General features: G+C 38.6%; 1 protein-coding gene across 1 annotated transcript in view; it reads right to left on the bottom strand.

Moving 5' to 3' along the window:
- Nucleotides 1-21,337, bottom strand: part of PTPRQ (protein tyrosine phosphatase receptor type Q) — a 199,396-nt gene that overhangs the window by 13,414 nt on the left and 164,645 nt on the right. The window contains exons 51-56 of the mRNA XM_054027278.1: nucleotides 20,344-20,443; nucleotides 19,312-19,440; nucleotides 10,716-10,742; nucleotides 9,954-10,035; nucleotides 4,678-4,768; nucleotides 3,139-3,215 (exon numbers count right to left, since the gene is read on the bottom strand). Coding sequence (XP_053883253.1) covers nucleotides 3,139-3,215; nucleotides 4,678-4,768; nucleotides 9,954-10,035; nucleotides 10,716-10,742; nucleotides 19,312-19,440; nucleotides 20,344-20,443 — 506 coding nt within the window. The remainder of the gene's footprint in view (nucleotides 1-3,138; nucleotides 3,216-4,677; nucleotides 4,769-9,953; nucleotides 10,036-10,715; nucleotides 10,743-19,311; nucleotides 19,441-20,343; nucleotides 20,444-21,337) is intronic.

Here is a 21,337-nt window from a genome sequence, read left to right as displayed (position 1 = left end):
AGAGTTTGTGAATTTGTCAGATATATAAATTAAACAGGGATAGGCCAGCCAAGTTGTTGCATTGGAAACCTCCAAGGATAGCCTAAGTGATGTGGATAATTCAATAGGTGAGATTCTTTCCATTGAGTAGGTCTGATCTCAGCCAATGCCCAAATACTTTAGAGGCCCTGTGCTACTGGAAGTGGCATCCTTTAAAAATATGTTAAATTGAAGTCATGGATACTTACAGTCATTCAAAATATCCCAAGGTTACAGCCTATGGCTGTATTACCTTTACTGCAGAGTTTCACCCATGATCTTGGGGCAGCTGTGGCTGGGGGCATGGTTGTGCAGCTCTATTAGTGCAAAACTGCTACGGATCCAGAGCTGGTGGGAGCCCACATACATTGTCTTGTCCTCCAATTGATCAGCCCAGGTTCAGAGGTGGCCTTTTTCCTGCCAAAGGGTTGGGAGGAACCTCAGCCCTGAAAAGTGATGTTCTAAGGCTCTCTCTGAGAGAGGATCCCCTGAAGTCACCCTGTGGGTTTTTCCATGGAAGGGATGATCTTGGTTTCTGTTTTTGTACATAATTCTAAAATGAATTAAAAGCATGAGAGCAGTTTTTTCAAGCAGAGATTGCAGTACATGTGCCCCTTGGCTGTCCTTCCACAGGATGGAACCAGTTTTCTTAAAGGGGCCATTGGTGCACCAGGAGCTCTATGCATTATATAAAATTAAAAAAATAAATGTTACATTGCAGAGCTGATAGTCCATCATGGAGTTCTGGTAATTAAACAGAACAAACAGTGCAAAAGTTTATTAGCCTCATCAAAACTCCTCAATGGAATTACAGTCCTATAATTCACAGCTGCCTGTTATTTATTTGATATATAATATACATAACAGGTGGCAGTGGGAAACTACACTAATCCTCCCTAGTTGAACAGTGAAGTGAGGAGCTATAACTCAGGGATGCAAAGCTCTGAGTTAATTATTTGCTTTCTCCCTTCGTGGGTGAACCAATAAAAATAAAAGTAGCATTCAAATTCCCACTTATTATACAGTATATACAAGGTGTTTCTCTCTATATCTATCTATCTACCTACTGCTAAGAGTTCTCCCATGCAGGCATTTTTGCTTGCTTCTGACTTATGCAGGCATAATGCCTTTTGTCACCATTGATGGGATATTGCAGCTGCCAAGCCCACCAATTCTCAGAGCTATAACTTTGCCCTTTATAGATCTCTCTCCCTTTCTCTGTGTGTGTGTGTATATATATACACACACACACACACACACACACACACGTCAAAGTTGTAGCTCTGAGAATTGGTGGGCTTGGCAGCTGCAATATCCCATCAACAGTGACAAAAGGCATTATGCCTGCATAAGTCAGAAGCAAGCAAAAATGCCTGCATGGGAGAGCTCTTCGCAGTAGCACTTTCCGCAGCCTTTTTGAAGGTGCTGTGTGAGCTTCCCAGCATCAGCTGTTGAATGCTAGCCAGTGAGGGGAAGAGTGGAGACCTGTCCATCTTCGGGCTGGTCTACACTGGTGGGGGGGATCGATCCAAGATACGCAACTTTAGCTACGCGAATAGCGTAGCTGAAGTTGAAGTATCTTGGATCGAATTACCTGGGGTCGACACGGCGCGGGATCGGCGGCCATGGCTCCCCCGTCGACTGCACTACCACCGCTCGCTCTGATGGAGTTCCGGAGTCAACGGTGAGCGCGTTCGGGATGCGATATATCAATCCCGGATAAATCGTACCCTTCCACTCTACTCAGAACACCACCTCAGAGGCCCGGAGCATGGCAAACAGCACTACAGCTGTGTAACAGGATTTGTAACAGGGCGGAAGGTCTTTTCTGTTGACCCACCCTGTTAGAACACTGTATAAAGTGATGAGTAAGTTTTGCTGACTAATAGAAAGGAAGGATGATGTTTAAAACAGTGGGATGGGAGTCAGGACTCAGAAGACCAGTGTTCAATACCCAGCTCTGCTACAGACTTTCTGTATGACCTTGGGCAAGTCTCAGTGCCTCAGTTTCCTGTCTGTAACATGGAGATAATACTATTTTCTTTTACCTACTCTTTGCTGTCTCATCTATTTATATGGGAAGACTTGCATGGCACAAATTGTCTCTTATTTTGTTTGTACTGTGTGTAGTGCAATGGGGTTTTGACCTCAGTTGGGGCCACTGTAATAAAAACAATAAATAATTATAATAATCATTGCAAGAGGGATAGCTTGATTGTTTTACCAGGATGCATGAGGGGGGCATTACCATGGTTCAGGGAAATAAGGGCAGAGACAGGGAGATCCTGCAGAAAACCCTGAGAAACAGATAAGTGTGGGGAGAAATGTTCTGCTATTATTACTTGAGTTACCAATAGGGCCAAACTCTAGGGAAGGCATTACTTGGAGCAGGGTGGGAATGACATCTATTCTGTTCTGCAGAAAGACTGGAGGAAAGAGACACTGTGCTATCTCCCCTCCATCAACAGAGTATTTTAATAATCTATTTTGTCTATGTTCGAACACATCAGCTTATTCAATTGTATTAAAATATTTTGGTAGCAGCTATGTCATTCAACAATATCACAGCTACTGTGTTGTCAGGTGGCATATTTAAATTTTTCCTCATCAAAATTAGCATGAAATAATAAGGATAAAATAAAATAGCATAAAAACACGTTATCTATTGTTACAGGAATATTCAGTTCAGTTCTATTTATTTTTACATAGCATCTTTTATACAATACCCCAAAATCCTTAACTAAGAAATACAAAATAGCGCCATATCCAGCACCACTGACATGAATGGGATTTTCACAATTGGCTCCAATGGGAACAGGATGAGATAATTTCCAGAAATGAATTAGCTGACTACAGTTGTTTTACTATTAATAAACACAACCCAACAATAAAAATGCACAAATCAAATTAAATGTTTTAAAGCTAATTATGTTCAATGATACACTTGGACACATGAATTCATAGTGCTGGAAGTGACAGTGTGGCCACAACAGCTGCAGTAGATGGAAAAAACATTAGAAGCATGTTCTGATATAAAATATATTCCCTTTTAAGTCACTTTGTAAAAGAACATAAAAATAGAAAAAATGTGATGAACATTATGAGAGACTTCCAACTTACAGACACATAGCTGGCATTGATGTAATCCGATCCTGGAATACCAGCATCAGCTATCAGCTTTACTCTGTTGTTATTATCTATAGCAGAAATAAAGTCTATTTAATGAGATGTTTACTTGTAAACTATAGTGACATGTATCAGATGTTGCTATGATGCTGAGAATTCAAAATTAACATTTACATTAGTTTAGCTAATTTTATTAAATCATCCTTGGCAAAACAGTACAGTAATTGCAACTCCCAAGAACTATTTAACCAGCCTGTTTGGTTGTATAATCACTCTCCTTCCTTGCTCTTTACATTTCAATGCATTTTTCTCATGATGATTATTTCTAATGCAAACGTCTAAGGCCCAATCCTGCAATCTGAGGTGTGCAGGCCTGTTGTGCCTTTGCAGAGCCAACTGCCTTTGATGAGGTGGTACAATGGTGATGCGGTCCTCTGTCTGGATCAGACTACAAGCCTGGGCCTAATCATTTATATTTGTTTGTTCTGTTATATTCTGCTACCACCAGGCCATGTCCTGAGGTCCTTATTGAGCTTTAACTCATTCTTTAGCCAGGCAAACCCCTAAAACAGGAAGTCGGCTTAAGTGAGAACTGAGTAAAAATTGAGGAAGGACCTCAGAATTTGGCCCATTATAAGTATATAGAAGTGATGAAAAATAGGAAAGATGTCGTGTGTGAAAAAGATTCTGAATCGGTACATACTGAAATCAATTATCCATCTCCTGGCATTTGCTTCTGCAAACCAGTAAAAAGAAAGGATATTATAAAACGAAAGATTTCTGACGCACTTCTGACAATGTTATTGGGTAACATGAGTATCAGTTTTTAGCAATTGTAAATTAGAGCACAGAATATGTGTTGAACCAAGCAGCAGATAACAGGAACAGCTGTTCTGTAAAGTTAATAGCACAGAATGTAGCTACATTAACAGAGGAATGCCATGCCCCCCATCTCACATCACAGTTAATGCTTAAAATAATAATGGCATTTCTTGTCTTATTAACTGAAAAATGAAGCAGTGTTGAGTACAGAGAGACAGACTCCTGTCTCCTGTGATAAAATCTAGCCTTGGCTTATAAGTTATCATACAGTCACTCTGATCTTCAATGGAACTCTTGCAGCATATTTGCAAGTAGCTGTAAGAAAGCATCACCAGGCTCCCATGGAAAACAAATGCATAAACATGTGGATTTTACACTTAACTTACTTTTAACTAAGGGGAAAAGTCCAGGAAGAATGTTAAAGAGTTTGCTACTTGGGTTAAATTACAAAGCTAAGAAACTATTCAGGCTAAAATTTCTTGCACCTGCATGTTAAAGCTTGTGAGAGCAAGTTGAAAGCCATTTACAAATAACCCTTACTCAAACAAGTGAACAAAAACAGATTAGTTGATAGTAAATTGTAATATAACATGTACATTATTATAGTAACTTATCTGAGAGACCAAATGAAAAATTCAGATGCATTCCAAACATACACTGTACTTCTACAGTTAGAGAGTAAAAAAGAGAGACCAGTTAGTAAAGACATACATGGCTTTATGTTTGGAAAGCGATTCTTAGACCTGTTCCAAGGCAGATCAGCATCAGTTGAAGCAAGGTCTTGAAGAAACTTTGGAAGTTCCTGTAAGATAATGCATATTTGTTAGAAAGCCTTTAAATTTGCTTTGTGTTCTGTATTACAAATGGATCAATAATATAATTTCCCCTCATATGGTCATTCCGGTAAAAGGAAGGACTTTTCAGTTCTATGATATGTTACACTTCTAAGGGCAGCTGGAGACACCGCAGAAGCATTTCACCTCACCGTCAACCCTAGTTACATCAACAGTGTCAGATGCAGAGCTGCAGAAAACACCATCAAGTTGAACAATTTAAGCTTACATGAACTTTCACCTTTAAAAGTCTGGATAAAGTCAGACTATCACCTTTTGTGTTTTTTCCTGTCTTTTCATGATGCCATATAATGTGGTAACAATGTCTTATGTGACTCAGCCTTACTTTTGAGAAATGCCTTTTCCTAATTCCTGTAGCTTGGGAGAGCTCTTGCCACAGCATGAGAACCAGTGAGCATTTAATCAAATAGAGACAACTGGCAATTAGTTATTGCTCACTGACCTGTTCCTGAGGGGGTTGGACAGAGTTATTTTGGGTTCAGTAGCAAGTGAATCATAGTTTCATAACTGTTCATGAATTCTATTACTCAGGGGCAGAGATAGATGAATCATTTGCAGGGAAGAACTTATTTAATGAAATTATATTATATATAAAAGCAGAGTTTCCTAGAACCTAAAAGGGTGAAGAGGAAAATATTCCATGAAGTCTGCTATGGGCCATCAAATGGAGAAAAAATTTATGTGTGATCATTAATTTACCATGGTGATGGGCAATACAGAAAAACCCTTAGACAGATCTAATTTACCCACTCTTCTTTCTGTTTGCAAATTATCCACAACCAGACTAACTTTCATATTTTTCTTCATTATTTGATTAATGGTTTATATAAGCATATTACAACCTATGGCTTGCTCACAAATGATTAGCTGTACCTATTGTTTTAACTATTTGTTATTCATAATTTGCCATTTGTGCTGTGTAACTGATCACCTCCTTCACTTAATATTATTTCTGCTCCCTGGCTGAATTATCCCCAAAGCCAGAAAAGCTTTCAAGATAGCTGTGCCAACAACCTGATGTTAATTCTTGTCAAATGCAAGTCTGCATGAGATTTCATGATAGTTTTCCCTTCTGTGAATATTCTTGTGACAAGAATTTCATGTACAGATATTCACAAACAGCAAATAATATAAATCATAAATAATGTCAAAGAGCAATGGTGTTTGTTATTCAAATTATTTTTCACAAATACTCATTTTAAGCATTCACACAGACCTACTTAATGTCTTCAGGTATAGAGGACAACATAATTTACTGTACTTCATTTTCTTATTAGATTTTATTAATATTTGTAATAAAATATAAGAGTTGCCATAATGAAACAAGCCACCCAACAATAAGCAAACTAGTCCATCTAGTCCAGTATCCTATGTCCAACAATTGTTAACGCCTGATGCTCAGAGGAGGGTTCAAAACCATCATAGTGTGTCATATGGTGTGCAATTATATTCAGTGGGAAATATCATCCTACTTCCAGCTAATGAGAGGTCTATGCCCTGAACCAGCAATACTGGATGGCCTTTATCATTTTATCCTAGATAGTACAACTGCAGGTGCTGTCCTAGAAAGGAAGGATGGTCTTATGGTTAAGGCACAGGATTCGGCGTTAGGAGACGAGGGTTCTACTCTTAGCAGTGCCACACTCTTCTTGTGAAATCACACAGGAGGAAATCACTGCAAAGAGCAATTAGGTGCTCATCTTCCATTGAAAGTCAATGAGAGTTGTGTGACTCACTCCCATTTGTGCCTTTGAAAATCTCTCCCTTAATCTTCATAGGACCATATGCCTCTATACAACTCAGTGAATTTATTCACTCTCTAAGGTTAGCAATTCATCCTCTAAATTTACAAATCTCCTTACACATAATAGTTGACATTACCTCTATGTATGTTAAAGACTTAAACAACATGGTTACCAGACACAAAGTTAATAAAAAACTAAAGAAAATGCTATCACATGTTACAGAACACACATGTTAAGAAAGAGAATGGATTTAGCTATGGTTTCATCCCCTAATTAATAATGTCTGTTGTAAATCTTGCCCTGGATTAAACCTGTGGCCATTCCCAAAATTGATTCTTTCTTCATAGTCAATAGCGTTTCTCTCTTTTGTAAATAACATTTTAATTTATAAAACAGTAATGCCCTGATCTTGCAACTGGATACACTTGGGAGGTCCCCTGAACCCAGGTAGAGCCCAGTTGATTTCTAGGGGTTGAAATCAGGATGCAAAAATAGCAGGAAAGTAAAGCTGGAAATGGACAAGTTATAATTTCCTGTATTCATAAAGGGTAACATTCTCCTCTCTTCACACAAAGCTTCTGTAATTGGATTTTGTGTGGGAAAGTAAGCAGGGGTGTTGGGAGGAGGCATTCTCCCAAGGTCTATGGCCGTTTGCAGGAGTTTGGGCCATTATTTCCATGTTAAGTGCATATCCCATGAGACTGACTTTAACTTGCTAATTTGAGTCTGCAGCAGAGAGCCCTCTGTAGTGCAGAGGCATCCTGTGTTGCTGCTCTAACTATGCCCCCATGCCTTGATCTGCCCCATCACAGCTCTTAACTGGTGCTAATGGCCTTGTGCCAGCTCTCTGCACCAGGATGAATTTCACCCCCAACTGATTAATTTAGCACAGGATAAAGATTATTTGGAGTCTCAAATTCAATGATGATTTGTTACAGAAGGAATGTTTCTCTGTAGGGTTATAAACTTTACAGATAGTTCATTTATGCTGTACATATTAGATAACTTTTATGGGAATATGGGGACTTTTGTTGAAATGATATTTGGAGGTAGTTGGAGGTATTCATTAATAGCACTTAGAAAATATATTGTCAAATACTCACCATAACAGTATCAAATACTACACAAGCCTGATTTTGCATAGGTCTCAGGAGACATGCCAAACATTTAGAAAACTGAGGAATCAGAAAATGGGTGAAGCTGGCCCACCACCAGTTAGCATGGCTCTTTACAGCTTCCTTGTCTGCACAGTTGACTAATATGCCCTCCACCAGGAGCACAACCTGCCCCGAGTGCTGGATGGCCTCAGATAAGCCATCTGGCAGATCTTTGCTACATATTGGACTTGGGGAAGCTGAAGTATAGTACAAACCCAAAGGGCACATAACAATTTTGAGTATGTCTACACTGCACTCTAAGCCTGGGCTCTGGCTCAGATTTGAGCCCAAGCCTTGTTTCTGTCCACACATAAATCAGTCTGACTTGAATTAAGAAGCACTCAGGACCTGGGTCCTAGGACCATACTAGGGAGTGGGTCAGAGCCAAAGTCCTGCTGGGAGTTGGGTCCAATCCCTGTCATTTTGCAGTGTATCTGAGTCAGGAGATCTGCATGGTGCAGTATGGACACGTTAGCATGGCTGTGAGACCTAGGTCCAGCAACTATAAGACCCGATTTACAATGCAGCGTGGATGCTCAAGTGTGGGCTTGGAAACACTGATTTCATAAGCCTAGGTCCCACTAACCTGGGTTTACAATGCAGTGCAGATATACCCTTTGGTTAACTAAGAGTTCAGTTAATAATTTGGTTAAATTAGGTTTTTGCTACATATATTTGTCTAAGTTTTAAAAAATGCTCATACTACTACTACTTGATAGAACATTATGGTTTATGTTAGATTTTAAGTCATTTCAATGCAGTAACCTTTAACCCTATAATTGTTGTGAAACTTTAATGCCTAAAAGGTAACATTAGAAACTTTCCAGTGATGAACTTTAAAATGTGAACATGTCATTGCTAGGAAAACTTTTCATCTGCTCAGTCATGCATAATATAATTATAATCGCTCCTGTTCTAGTGAAATAACACTTCTACTCCTGAAAAAAAAGTTTCCTCTGCATTACTGCTCAGAAGAATTTTATGGTGCTTTTTTATTATTATTAAATCCAGTCCAATAAGACTTAAGGAGCATAGCCAAAAAGCTGTAGGAAATACCATTAATCTTTTCACACTTTTGTTGTTGTTCCCTGAGAAACTGAAATATTATAATCTAGTAGTATAAAAGTCTATTGTTTGATTCTTCATTTTTATAAATCCAAATAGTAAGCAATTCATGACAAATCTATAAATCCAAAATGGTAAAGTCACTGGAGATTGACAAATTATTTTTGTGATGGCAAATAACTGCACGTGTTAGACATGATGATGATAAAGATTCTGAAATAACAAAAAGAGAAGATAAAGTGTAAAAAGTAATTTAAATGTGATAGCCATAAAAGAGAAGTTACTTAAGAAAACAGTGAAAAGTTTAGTTGAGGTTTAAATGTAGTTTTGAAATTGTATATTTATTATATAGATGTCATGTGGGCTTTGAAAACTAATCATTTTTCAACATGAGTCAGACGACTTGCCGAATTACTGGCTCAAATGCTGCTGGCCACAGCCACATGAGCAGTTCCAGTCCCACTGAGGCTCTTCATAAGAGCAAGACAAGTAGGATTTGGCCTATTATATATAAAGAAATGAAAGTGTATGGCCCAGTCTTGCTCCCATTGAAGCCAATGACAAAATTCCCATTGACTTTTATGGGAACATGATCAGGCCCTGAACCTTTCACAAAATAAATGTCAGCTATGTATATTGGGCTTTTATTCTTGGAGCAAAAGATGTTGTTTAAAGTGGTTAGGTATATCTGAATGAAACCTGTATACAATCAGTTACAATCCAATACATATCATATCCTGATCTAAGCATAAAGATCTGATAAATATTTTTTTTTTCAAAATTGAACAATATCATGCTATGTAAAGCAAAAAAAAATTGCTGTAAACCAAATATTCTCAAACTACGTGAATATTGCTACAATTTCTTAGAATTATCACTTTAATGTCACCATCTAGCTGACTATTGAGGATGGTGTCATGGCAGGAAGGGCTAAAGAAGCTCATCTTCTGCTGACACACTAGGTGAATAATTCTGATCAGGTTGCAATGAAGACTGCACAACCTAAATCAGTGTAATATTACTTTCTAAACAATCAACCTAGTAATTGGGTATTGATTATCAAGGCCAGAATCCTTCATGGCCTTGCATGCTTAAAATGGACATGAAATGTGACACATGAAACGACTGGAGGTCTTGCAATGTTGTGACAACTGCTAGTAACATACCGAAAATTCTTCTTGAAACTTTAGGTTGTTGTCTGTGCAAAGTTCTTCAACATGTTGTAGGAAGGATTTCTTGCTTATTGGCCTAGAAGTAAAGACAGAGGAGTTAGACACATGTGAAAGTTGGGCTTTGGTTGGTTTGTTTTTCATTTAACCACTGGCTTATCAAAAGAAATTGTTATCCAGTTTAATAATAATTGATATTTACAGAGATAAAATAACATTATATAAATCACTGACATTGTGATTATTTGATTTGTTTAGAGCATTTCAAAATAAGAGCATCTTCTCGCTCAATTACTCCTCCTGATCTAGTTTTTAGCTTTAACGTCCTGTTGAGTGGGAGTGTTTTTTAATAAATTTAGCATTCCGATGCAGAGTTTTGATATTAATGAAGTTTGTAAGGTTATCATTGTAGTCTAAAGTACAATAATATCTCTTTGTTGCACAGAAAACATTTTATACATTGCAAGGTTTTAGACATATAAAATATTGCAGTGACCTCATTCTCATAATGACATGGTTTTTAAACCCCAAGGAGTTTAAATATCCCTGTATTACTTCCCAAGCTAAAACACAGACATGCAGGCTTCACCCCAGAGAGAGAGAAAGCATTTCTCCAGTTACCATGCAATTAGTCATGCTTTTATGATTTATACGCAGCTTGGAGTTTTTTATAATAAACATAGAAAAAGGAACCACACATTCACACTCAACAAACTAGTGAATTGATAGCCATAATATAAAAATCTTTAATCAACTTACTTGATGGATTTTCTATAACTAAGTAACCTGTAACAGAGATTGTGTTAAATGCAGTAAGTCGTGAGTCAGAGAATAGAGTGCATTCTGATAAGGCTTTAGATGCAAAATTTAAATAACTAAAGAATCAGAGCTAAACTAATTTCTTCCATGGATTGGGATAATATTGTATTTTAGATGTCTTGGATAACTGTGTTATTAAGCTCTTACTTTATGTATTTATAAGTATAGCTGATGCAGTTTCAGCCTATTATTCTCTTCAGGTCATTTTACCAATGTTCTGTTGTAAAAATGCTCATTGGCCCAAGAAATCCACACATCAGGTACACTGCTTTACTTACATTGGTCATTCCATTGTTTTGCATTAAGGATATAGTATAAAATGAAATGTGTTAATGTCATTCTTTTAGGGGCAAATTCAGAGACTCACTGTCAAGCCCAAGTAGCGCGATGAGCATTTGGGTGATAAAGGAAATCTGCCTCCCAGACCACGTAGCAGCTCTGGGGATGCTCAAGAAGACTACTAAGTGCACAAAGCCCTTTGTAGCTCCAATATGTGCCCGTCTTTCAAATCTTTGAGTTTTATGACTATATAGAAGCTAAATGGCTAAAGCCAAAAGGTTTTCAAAAACCGGTGAGTAGGTTCCTAACTCCATATTTAAGCCCCTGTATAAGTGACCTAACTTCAATGGGAGTTTCTGAGTGCTCAGCAAATTTGAAAATCAGGCTACATATTTAGGCTCCAAAGGCCGATCCTACAAGGGTATTTCATATTGAGGCACATTGAAGGATCAGGGCCTACATGTTCTATTTTCTTCTACATAGGTTCTTATACTGTGCTTATCACCGTAGTATGTGAGCACCTTCCAGAGGTGCATCAAGCACTATCAATTTAGGGACCTAATTTCAAGGTACTCAGATTTGCAAATCTTGCCTAAAAATCTCTAGCAAAGAAATTCAAAATGAAAAATTTTGGTCCTTCAAAAATTTACACCTTTAACATTTTTCTCTCTAAAATCGCATATGCTTGGAAATTAAACCAGTTAAAATGTATTTAACATATTTACCTTTGGAATGCTTTAAGTACTGTAAATAATCATCTGGCTTTCCTTTAATAATCTTATTAAGAATTTGGTTTTAAGAAGCTGTACTTTAACATTTTTTAGAAAATCATTGTCTCCTATCCTTTGTAATAAATATATTTTAGAAAAAGAGAAATGGAAATATGAACGAGAAACAAAAACAATATTAAAACAACTGCAGAGCCATATACTATTAAATTATCTGCATAACACTAGAGAAGTTAATGTCAAGGCTACACTATATGTGCACTGGCGACATATTTTGTGTTGATATGGTCATTTTCTCAAAACAATGTAAACTGGCTAGTGCAACTAAATTACAGGAAATCTGTATCCAAAATAAGGCTTACAAAGAACTTGATTCTGTCCCATTGAAGTTAAAGGGAATTTTGGAACTGACTTCAGTCGGAGCAGGATTACACCCAAAGTGCCCAACCAGGACAGTTAAGGCAGAGGTACAAATCCAGAAGGGGCAGAAAAAGGGAGTGAAGAATGATAAAGCATTGACACCTTCTGCATGAACACAGCACTTCCCTGTGGAGTCTGTTCACAAGTTTCACTAGCACATATTGTATTCTGGTCTTACTCTATGGCCAAGCCTGCATTTACTTGGCACATAAACCTTGGCAGCTTCACGGAGCTAAAGTTTTCTCAAGGAGAGTATCAGAGGGGTAGCCGTGTTAGTCTGAATCTGTAAAAAGCAACAGAGGGTCCTGTGGCACCTTTGAGACTAACAGAAGTATAGGGAGCATAAGCTTTCGTGGGTAAGAACCTCACTCCTTGCATCTGAATAAGTGAGGTTCTTACCCACGAAAGCTTATGCTCCCTATACTTCTGTTAGTCTCAGAGGTGCCACAGGACCCTCTGTTGCCTTTCTCAAGGAGAGACTATTCTTAAATAATTACACCAATGTATTGGGCACACATGTGCTAGCCTTTGAACATCAGGCACTCCTCTCTCTTTATAATTTTATTGGACAAAATTCTTAGCAGATTCTGCAAAAAATGCTGCTTGCTCTTCCTTTATATTTGAATTCTCTGTCTTCCCCTTGGAGCAACGGAATAAAAGTCACGTCCCAATCGACATCCCAATAATTTCTGAGATTCTATTGTCTTCACTTCCCTGAAACAGCTTGTGTTTAATAACTTACTGCACTGGTAGTTCTGTCATTTGGGATTTGATATTCAATTTACACATCACATGAGCATTCAGAATATGACACTTAGCGACTTTGTGGTCAAGATATAGTGAACCCTACAGCCAAGAACATTGAGACAGGACCATCACCAACATCCTTTGCACTCTCATTGGCAGTGCAACAGGGGAAGTCAAGCACTGAATAGGCATGGAGACAAAATGTGCTTCCTTCTAGCTCACGTATGTGTTACTAACCAGAAGATTTCTGTGTTCAGTGCTGGTCATCTGGCACCTTTCACAAGCACTAAATGTTTTTTAAGTAGTTGGGCTAATTGGGTGCCTAAAGTTTGACACTTACCTCCATAATTAGACACCTACATGAAGGGTCTGATTTTCAGAAGTACTAAGCTTTCACAACTCCCTACAGGGGTGATACAGAGGGGCTCAGCACCTGTGAAAATCAGGCCATTTAGTACCCATATGTGGATTTAGATGCGCGATCTGAGGCTTTTGAAACCTTGTTGTATAAGGAGCTTTACAATGAGTGAACTGTGCCATGATGAGTGTTCTCATCCAAAATAGCTCAATGGAGTTTTGCATAGCACAATGATGCTTGGTTGCAAACTTTTCTAAAATGTTTCTAAAATGAAACATTGTGATAAGAGGTAACAGTTTTATCTTCTTACAGTATTTTTTAATGTACAAACAGTAGTCTGCCAACAGCACAGCTTCACTCACTTTCCAGTCTTCAGTATGAAACATCAAGATGCAAATATCATCAGATCATGAAAAGTACAACTCATACTCAGACTGTAAAGTACAACTTCCCCTATTTCAACAGGATAATTTAACATTTCCATTTAAAGGGGGGGGGGAATAAAGCATTCTCTAAGCTAAACACTTTGTTGCTTTAAATCAGATTTTCTTTTTAAACAGTGTATTGTTTCACATATGGGAGTTTTTGAAGTCTATCAAAAATCTGAATCCCTCTCAGATTACTTCTGATTTGTGTTGGCAATGGTAACTGAAGACCATATAGTAACACAGACTCAGCTTTCTCTCTGGGCCAATCAGTTGAAATCTATAGGGAAATACAACTTTGTCCAAATGGAAAACTACAGAAATGAATATGTAGACTAAAGGCTTAATTCATAAGCACCATTGACACTTGCTAGGAATAACCGAGGAACTAATTTTTAACAAGTTAATTGAGACCTACATAGGGCTTAACCCTTCACGAGTGATCAAGGGCGATAGGGAGAGGATACCAGGCCCATTCCCTTCAACTGCACAGTGGCTGGGCAAAATCTTGGTCCTTGGTACACTAAACTGAGGGAATGTAGCACTGACACTTGCACTAGAACCTCTATAGGGGGCATGCAGGGGCAATGATAGCACCCTGCCCTTTTCCCCTCAACCCCATCCACAGAAGAGCTCGGCTGGCATGGGGAAAGGGAGAGTGTGCTCCCTACCTTTTAAAGGATATGACAGATGCTGCTGTTGTATGTATGTCCCCCCATCACATCACAAAGCATTATATCTGCCTCAGGCACAATGCATCCAGGAAGTGCTGCTAATATGAAGACCCTCCTGTCTTATGCACACATCAGTGCAGACAGGGACTTAAAACCATAACCTACTCCTGTCAATCCAAACTGTCTGGGTAAATGTCAGCCAGGTACTTTGTGGGTGGAGAAATGGCCTTTTGTTGCATATTTGTAGTGTCTAGATCATTCTGTGTGAGTTTTGTGCTAATGCCAGTTGTGGCAAGGTGGCTGCCACACATAAGGTAGCTATCATATGAGGCATTGTTGGGTAGAACATCCTTTGAATGTGCAATGTTCATACAGTACTTTCAGTGGATGCCTCAGCAGATCTTATAGCCCTGATGCTCACCCTCCTCTTACATATGGTTTGCATGGACGGTGAGTGCAGTTAAAATATTTTGTTTTTAATCTTTTACTGGTAGATAAACAAGATTTTATTAGTTTAAGTAGGTAATCCCTACTTGTATAATGGAGAATACTGCCAGAACCAGTAATATTGTATCTGTATGGTAAACAAACAAAATAATTCTTTGTAGGCCAGCTTCTCTGTTCCTGTGCAGAAATGGAGGAGTAAGGATGGGACAATGGTGGCTTAAAGCTATCTCTGGATCTACTCTATTCTTGACTGTGCCTCATGGGTACTATAATTTACACTCAGTTGTAACAGACCCTCAGGGCCCTTCTGCAACCAAGAATAGCTACAGCACAATATTCTCAGGCCATGTCCTCTCCTTTCCTCAGAAAATATCTGGCATACCTCTATGCCAGGAGGTGCAAGGGATGGTAGTATTCCCTAAAGCCGATTTTCAACAGGTTTACAGCCCCTTTGCATCACAGACATGTGAAGGGACTGTAAATGAAGAGAGAATCTGTCCCTTTAACTGGACTGTAGATCATGACAGTGTTGATTATGAGAAAATGCTACATGGTCTGTGTGATAAATTGGGGATATGTCTGTGTCAAATTGTAAATGCCATCTTGTTTGTGAATGTCATTTTGTTCCTTGGGCTCCTCCTGAGAAGCCAGTACAGAGAAACCGAGTGCCATCAACTCTAAATGTTGCTCCACTACCAAATCCATCCACAAGAACAATGAACTCTCTACACAGGAGTTTGGATGGGAGCTGGACTGAAGTTTCTCAGCCTGGATAAATGACCAAAAGGGTCAGAGATTATATTTAAGTGGGACTTCAAGTGCTTCCAAGAGTAAAATGCCTGTGGTTATGAAATTCCTTTGCTAAGTCTGCATTCCTTGCTTGCCTGCCATGTTGTCCCTGAAGGGGTTAATCAAGAAGTTCAAAGCACCCACAATAAAGTGGAACACTGAGGGAATGTGTATAAGCAACTGGGGGCTCAGGAGGACTGTGACACTCGTTTTGGGGTCTAAGGCAGCTGGACTAGAGAGTCCCACTGCCCAAGTAGGGTGTCAGACCCAGAGCTATGAACAATGACCAGTCACTAGCCAGACCCATGGGGTTTAAAAGCACATAGGATCTGGAGGTTGGTTCCACTCACAGCAGATTGGTATGCATCCAGATAAGTGGATTGGGCCAGGTTGTGAGAGGCTGCAATAAACAGGAATTGATATAATCACAGGTGTACATGTGCTTGGTGAATCCATTCCATATTTCTACCTAGATAGATGGGCTTGATTTGATTTAAACAATCCTTGATCTGTTCAGTTCTTGCCTGTCTCATATCACCTAAGGAGATTAACGTGTCTCCACTACTCTCTCATGTTAGTATTTTAGCAATTATTCCCTTCCAGCAAGTTGCAAGAATCTGGCACAAATGTATCAGATATTAGTGAGTTGGTGTTAGAGCTAGTCGGGAACTTTTCTGAGGCAACTTTTTTTTCTGAAAAATGTTTATTCGTCTAAACCTAAACTGCTTGTTGAAAAGGTTTGGGTTTTTTTCCTTTGGTTTTTTATTTGTTTGAAACAACTTTGTTATGAAATGTAACTTAATTAATATTAAAAATGTTTTTGAAAAGGTTGAAAATGAAATGAAATACTTTGATTTGCCAAAACCAATTTTTTTTTCAGTTTGTTGGTTCACAATTTTTTTTTTGAGATTTTGACTTTTTGGCCCAATTCTGTGTGGGAAAAAGTTTTGAAATCTTGGAAATTTTCACAAGATGGGAAAACCACTTCCCACCCTGTCCTACTTATTATGTGGACCTGTTCTGCATGTTCCTGACTATCTGAGCCAAATAATCTTCTATGCTAACTTACATCAAATGATGTATGGTAAGCCAGCTGACGAATGGCAGAGCACTGTGTTGTGCAACACACCCCTACACAGAAATGTGGGGGAGGGAAGAGTGGGGATAGGTGGTTGATGCAGGAACTGGCTGTACCTCAACTAAAATTTCCCCCATGGTGAGGGGATACTTAGCTAGCCAGTTACAGAACATTGTTTTTAGTGCTTCACATGATATAGGATAAGCAGGAAATGATACATATGGACAGATTCCTTCCCCAAACAGGCTCATTTATACTGCTTAGATGGCACAGATGATCTAGAATCTGGCAGTAACTTGCTAAGTATTCCCTCACTATTTGAAAAGCTGTGGCTGGGCAATTGACTCTATGCATGTAATAATTCAACCAACTCATGACAGTGAGGAAATGCAGAAATAGGAAGTAGTTCTATATTTTGAACGTGCAATTCATTTGTGATGGTTTCAGTGTAATCATCAGCATGTAGCATAAGAATTTAACATGCTAACATGACACCTTTACATTCCATATCACTCTTATTATATCAGAGCCAGAAAGTGAAAGTGCCTCAAAGTAAAGTAATTGGTAGGGTAACTAAAACTGCTGAATTACTGCTCAGTAAAGTCCTTGCTGTGTATAAATCACTTAACAAACTGCACATAAATATGAAATATTACAATTTTGTAGCCTAACCTGCAGGGATTGATGTTGTATAAATCCAAACTGGTCATAATTTAGACAGAGCAGTGGTAAAGTGGAATTCTCCCATGTAACATGGGATTTGACCCCCTGGAATTTTTGCTGAGATCTTAATGGGATGCTTTCTGGTAGCATGGACAGTACAACAGGCAGCTGAGGAGAAACAAAAGGATTTCTCCTGAATATGCAAATTCTAACTCTTGAAGAAAAGTGTAAGGCCCAGTTTTGAACTCCAATTGGTACCTGCACTCTAATTGTGCTGTCTACTTTTTGTATGTCTGCTGAGGTGAGCCTGACATAATTTCTGTTAAAAATAGCTCTCCTTTGTTTTAAAATAGTTGCAGAATTATAGTGTCTTAACATTAATCACTGAGATCAAAGATGACATGTTGACAAATACAGTCATTTGTCATTAGTATTACCATATAATAATATAAGTTGCTAATACTAATTTCATTTTCATTACCAAGAACGCACTTTGGAAAATTATTTACTTTGGACAAAGATCAACAAAGTATAGTAGCACACAAGTTACACAACATTATGGAAATCACACCAGGTCTCGTCAACAGTTCAATAACTTACTGGATGACAAATATCTCCTTGCGTCTAAAGAAAAATGAGGAGTATCTGGAAGTAAAATCCATTAATAATTTAGTACACAAACAAAAATGATATTGTTCTATTTTGCTAGCAATTTTCAAATGTATACGCTACAGGAAACTTCTCAAGTTAATGGACGGGGACATTTATCTGGTTTACAGCTACAAAGGTGCAAAGGATTGTGTCTGTTGGTTGAAAGTGAACATCTCCATTACTGTTAATGGGTATTAGACTATATTATCTAAACAAAATGTGGCACAATGTCCACACAGGATGCATTGCATTCATTTGCACCAGAGGATTCTCAGTATGTTTGACCATGTGCTGTAAGTGGCCACTCTTAAATGCACACATTTGAACAGCTTTATAATGCAATAATCCTTTTCTGCACCATACACATAGCCATAAAACATTCAAAACAAACAGGTCAATAGTTACAGGCTTCTTCAAGCTACCCATAGTCTGCAACAGTAGGGTGCTTAACTCCTAGGGCAAAGTAATCTTTCTTTAAGGAGATTGCCTGCCACAGTGCTTCCTATTCTATGTGCTGTGTGACAGAGTAGGGAAAATACAGCCATGTCAATAATATTTATCCATCATTTGCTAATTCAGTCATAGCCCACTGTTTAGAATTTTCATGATATCTATCCGTGGAATAATGTGGCAATTTCTGACTACCAAAAGGAACACAGTACAGCTTCCCTTCCAAACAATACATGGGGCAAGAGTCTCTGTCACTCTGTGAAAACCCAGGAAATCTGGCCAGCTGAGTGGCCTAAGGCTACCACATGTTTCTCCAGGGCCTGGGTGTATGGGTGTGGCCAGAGTGTTTTCATGTTCCAGAGAAACTCAGCTGCAAAATAGGTCCCCTTGTGCTAAAACATTTTCTAAATGTCAATTAAACAATGACTATGTTGTTACTGATTGAGCTGAAAAAGACACGGTTTAAGGGTTTGGATCTTTTGGGATGTTTATAAGTTTGCAATCCACAGAAAATAGCGAGCCATCAAAATACTGAACAATTTACTATGTTTAAAAAATGCAGCTCCTTTTGCCATACGAATTAAAGGATGATTTGCACTTAGAGCTTTATCTTATTGTAACTTAGATCTTTATCTTATTATAAAAGATGTGAAGATTAAGTAATATTCTACACACTAGTCAGCAGTGTATGGAGGATGGAGGGCATCCTTTGAAAGAGGATCTTAGTGGCCTGTGTAAATAAGAACACCACAAACACTTCCAAACAAGCAAAGGTCAGAAAGGGGTCATGGCTACAGACTACTGCTTCGCCTAAGGAGTATTCTTACCGAGTAAATCTCTCATCCTTCAGTTCCAGGTCTGCCACTGTGATCAACTGATCCAGCTTGAATTTAGTGTCAATAATTTCTGCATCCCGCGGGGAGTAGGTGCCTCCCTCTTTTTGCTTTTGTCGGATTCTAAACCAAAGATCATAACAAAGTTGAGAGTGAATGAAAAAGAATATTCAAATGATTTATTAATTACATGTGAATTAGCAGGATAGAAGGATAGATTCAGCCTTTCATAGAACTAGGAGTAGAGAAGTTCTAAAAAAACGATACTTCCATTTTTCATTCTATGATGATAACAGCAAAACCAGTAACATTTTACCCATCTCTTTGAACATTTTTGTCAGCATGCATTTTAGCCCCATTTTACTGGCAAAATTCTGACAATGGAGAAAGTTTGCCCCAGAAATTATTACTACTTGGACCTGATTTTCCTCTCATTTTCACTAGTATAAACCAGAAGTAATTCAACTGAATACAATGGAGTTATACTAGTGTAAAATGTGTGTGAAAAGAGAATCAAGCCCTTATACTTAACTCCTGTGTAAACTCTTGACCTCCATTTCTTATTTTCCTTCAAAGCCCTAGTGAACTAGCAGTGGCAGCATAGCACCTGTGGCTAGTGAGCGAATGAATGTCATTCATGCAGCAGTTTGCCTACTTCTTCAACTAGGCATCTATGCATGCTATAGGTTACCTCACCTAGCATCAGATTTCTGATTTCTCAAATACAGATGTAATTTCAGACTAGCTCCATTCACTTCAATGGAGCTACTCTGGAATTTCACCAGTGTCACTGAGAACAGACTTTGACTGGCTGACTTCAAATCAAGCTGCTCACCCTCTGTAATGGATGATAGTAAGTTTGATAAAATATATGATAAAAAATGGTATTAAAATGCAACATAATTTAAGGTATCAGGCTGGTTGCATATGGTTCTATGTATAGGATTTATTTCTTCTATATTTAAAGACATATTTGCATACAGATTAAAAATAATGTGTAGTATTTTATATACAAAGAAGTCTTACCTTGCAAAAGCATAGATAGCCACCACAAGAAGAATTATGGAAAGTATACACAAAGTAACTGCAAGTATTATTTCTACAGCTCTTTCTGACAGTCCCTCACCTGCAACAGAAAGTGGGCAATACTGGGATTGAACATTTGAAGAACAAATATCTGAAGACTGGATTGTCCTTTGACTACTTTTGCAAACAAAAGGAAATCAAAACCGGCACATTTCTTGGGTGAGGGTGGGAGGAGGCAGAGTTGGATGAGGGAGCCCTGTGCTCCCTTTTTCCTGGCAGTGAGTAGGAGCTCTTCTGCCAAAGCTCAGCAGTGGCTGGACATCACAGGATTTTAGAAGTGGGACCAAGACTGGGTTGAGCAGAGGACCAGCTGCAACCTCACCAGCGGCTGAAACCATGTTAACCCAAGAGGCATTAACTCCTGCTGGGTCCTCCTCTGTAGCTGCCACCATGCACCTTGTGGCAACACAATAGATCACTGCACAAGGCCATGCTTAAAGGGTAGGCCAGTAAAGTAGCATGGATGAGTCTGTTCTGTCTTCCCCATGGAAACACTCCGCTTTCATGGGGATAGGCCTTCCCTTACCTGTGGAGCCCCAGGATCCATGAGACTGGGAAGCAGCTCTCCTTGTCTACTCTACAAACCTTCCCAACCTATTGATTACCTAGAAACTTGGTGAGACCAATCTCACTGAGCTTCGTGGTCCCTCTGCCTTCATCCCATGGGCCTCTCAAAGAAAATCGAGTTCCAGGTATTTCATTCTGAAGACTTAGTAAAATAGGAGGCATTTATGGCAATGAAGCCACATCAATTTACACCCAGAGAGGATGTGGCTAGTGGAATATTTGAAACTAGCCCAGCAACACTTTATATGAAAATTCCCAGATATTAGTGGTCTTAGATACACAATATTAAGGCATTCACTGAATGTCAAATAGACACCATTGTTTATTAAAAACTTCTTGAGGATGATAGTTTCCTAAGTATCGGGTT

Source organism: Malaclemys terrapin, chromosome 1, assembly GCF_027887155.1.
Source record: "Malaclemys terrapin pileata isolate rMalTer1 chromosome 1, rMalTer1.hap1, whole genome shotgun sequence".
NCBI classification, from domain to species: Eukaryota; Metazoa; Chordata; order Testudines; family Emydidae; genus Malaclemys; species Malaclemys terrapin.
The sequence above is the reverse complement of the archived record's forward strand: the minus strand, read 5'-3'. Positions and strand labels throughout refer to the sequence as shown.